General features: G+C 33.5%; 1 protein-coding gene across 1 annotated transcript in view; it reads left to right on the top strand.

The window, feature by feature from the left end:
- The window catches only part of LOC137650180 (von Willebrand factor A domain-containing protein 7-like), a 33,315-nt gene that overhangs the window by 19,666 nt on the left and 11,149 nt on the right, over nucleotides 1-2,500 (top strand). Inside the window, exon 13 of the mRNA XM_068383352.1 lies at nucleotides 325-511. Within this exon, the coding sequence (XP_068239453.1) occupies nucleotides 325-511 (187 nt within the window). The remainder of the gene's footprint in view (nucleotides 1-324; nucleotides 512-2,500) is intronic.

Below are 2,500 nucleotides of genomic sequence, written 5' to 3'. Positions count from 1 at the left end.
TGTTTCCCATCAATATCAGGTCCCTTAAGAAAATCTCATTCTTTTCCCATTCTTATCAGGTACCTGAACTAATTATTGTTTCTCATCAATATCAGATACCTGAACTAATTATTGTTTCTCATCAATATCAGATACCTGAACTAATTATCATTGTTTCCCATCAATATCAGGTACCTGAACTAATTATTGTTTCCCATCAATATCAGGTCCCTTAAGAAATTCTGATTCTTTTCCCATCAGTATCAGGTACCTGAAGATATTACTATTTATTCCCAACAACATCAGGTACCTTAACAAATTATTATTGTCTCCCATCAATATCAGGTGCGTGTAAACACAACGCAATTGGGATCAGGCTTTGGCGACTGGACGCTGAAGATGGACCCATCAGACATTGCCACTGTGGTCATCTTCGCCCAGACCAGTATGGATGTCATGTCAGTCTTCTACAGGCCGGATTACGCAGCCTCTCAGCCTTCTTTACAGCGTATTTTGGCACAGCCTGGGAGAGGTGAGAGCAAGCACACACACGCATACACACATACACACACACACACACACATATATATATATATATATATATATATATATATATATATCAGATAAGCCATTAATATTAATACATTAAACTCTGGATTCTCTTAACGACCTCGGGATCAGAGCCCCAGGCGAAATCACTCAAAGACTACTGTATAGTATCTGACCGGCCCGGTTTCGAACCCTGGTCCAGGATACTTGTATGATATTGACCATACCACTCAGCCACGAAGAGTGGTATGGTCCATGTCATCCAGGTATCGTGGACCAGGGTTCGAAACCCGGCCGGTCAGCTACTATAGTCTTTGAGTGATTTCGCCTGGGTCCCTGATCCCGAGATCTTTAAGAGAATCCAGACTTTAATGTATTATTATATATGGGCTTATACACACACCCCCTTCTGAGTGGGAATGTCTTAACGGGGTGATGGGGTTTGCGTACCCTCATGAATCGGCAAAACTGTACTAGATGGTTGCACCCATACTAGGTTGGTTTGCTGTGAGTGATCAGATGAAACGTTCCCACTATCACTAATCCGTAGGCTACTGGTCAACGTGGTGAGGAAAACTAGCCAAACTACAGACGTGAATTGATATGTTTGAGCTTTTCGTCGTGTAGTGGACTAGAAACGGCTGTATATATATATATATATATATATATATATATATATGTATGTATATATATATATATATATATATATATATATATATATATATATATATGTGTGTGTATATATATAGATAGATAGATAGATAGATATCATTAATTCTTATATCTATACACGATAAAGCAATCAAATTTCACACAATACAGTACAGTTTTGTGATTGTCATACTGTTTCCTATCAATATGTTATGTTCCCTTTATTTTCATCTGCGCCTTTATATATTTAAACCACAAATAATAAAGTTAAACAAATAATATCCAAGTCGTAATCAGCTGTGTTTTTTAAATACAAATAAATAATAGTGAAAGTTAGAACAAAAAAATTAAATACAAATAAATAATAGTGAAAGTTAGAACAAAAAAAATTTAATTCAAATAAATAATAGTGAAAGTTAGAACAAATAAATTAAATATAAATAAATAATAGTGAAAGTTAGAACAAAAAAAATAAATACAAATAAATAATAGTGAAAGTTAGGAAAAATAAATAAATAAATTAAATACAAATAAATAATAGTGAAAGTTAGGACAAAAAAAATCAAATTGAATACAAATAAATAATAGTGAAAGTTAGAACAAAAAAAAATTAAATACAAATAAATAATAGTGAAAGCTAGAAAAAAAATTAAATACAAATAAATAATAGTGAAAGTTAAAAAAACAAAAAAACTTTTAAATCGTAAACAGTTTGGTTTCACAAAAGAACTTCGCCCCATCACCTCGCGCTGATTTGGTATTCTCCCGCCCACTGAATCTGTATAAATTATTTAGATGAATCGTCGAGCATCGCGCTCCATGGAAATTTTTAGCAGCTGCGATTGCGCCCTATTAACATTTTCAGCGGTGCTGCAGCTAAAAAAAAAAAAAAAAAAAGAAAAAAAAAATTGGATAAAATGGTGTCCGGTCCTCCTAGATGAAAATTCAAATTTGTTTTTTTGGTTTTCGTTTTTATGAGTTGAATGAAAATTGATGTAGCCTTTGAGTGACTTGAAAAAAAAAGAAAAAAAAAAGAATTGGATAAAATGGTGTCCGGTCCTCCTAGATGAAAATTCAAATTTTTTTTTTTTTGGTTTTCGGTTTCATCAGTTGAATGAAAATTGATGTAGTCTTTGAGTGACTTGGATATTCATGAAGTTCAAATCAATTGTTCGAATCCTGTTTGTAGATGTAGAGACAGGGATTTCATACAATGGTTTTGCTTTATTAAAAGGTGGCTGATGTGGTAACGTCCCTGATTGGTGAACGCCAGACTTTACTTCGAGTCCCGCTCAAACTCAAGTTTCTTTGATCGTTGCAA

Source organism: Palaemon carinicauda, chromosome 11 (genome assembly GCF_036898095.1).
Source record: "Palaemon carinicauda isolate YSFRI2023 chromosome 11, ASM3689809v2, whole genome shotgun sequence".
In the NCBI taxonomy this organism is placed as follows: domain Eukaryota; kingdom Metazoa; phylum Arthropoda; class Malacostraca; order Decapoda; family Palaemonidae; genus Palaemon; species Palaemon carinicauda.
Note: the sequence above shows the minus strand (reverse complement) of the source record. Positions and strands in the feature narration are given on the sequence as shown.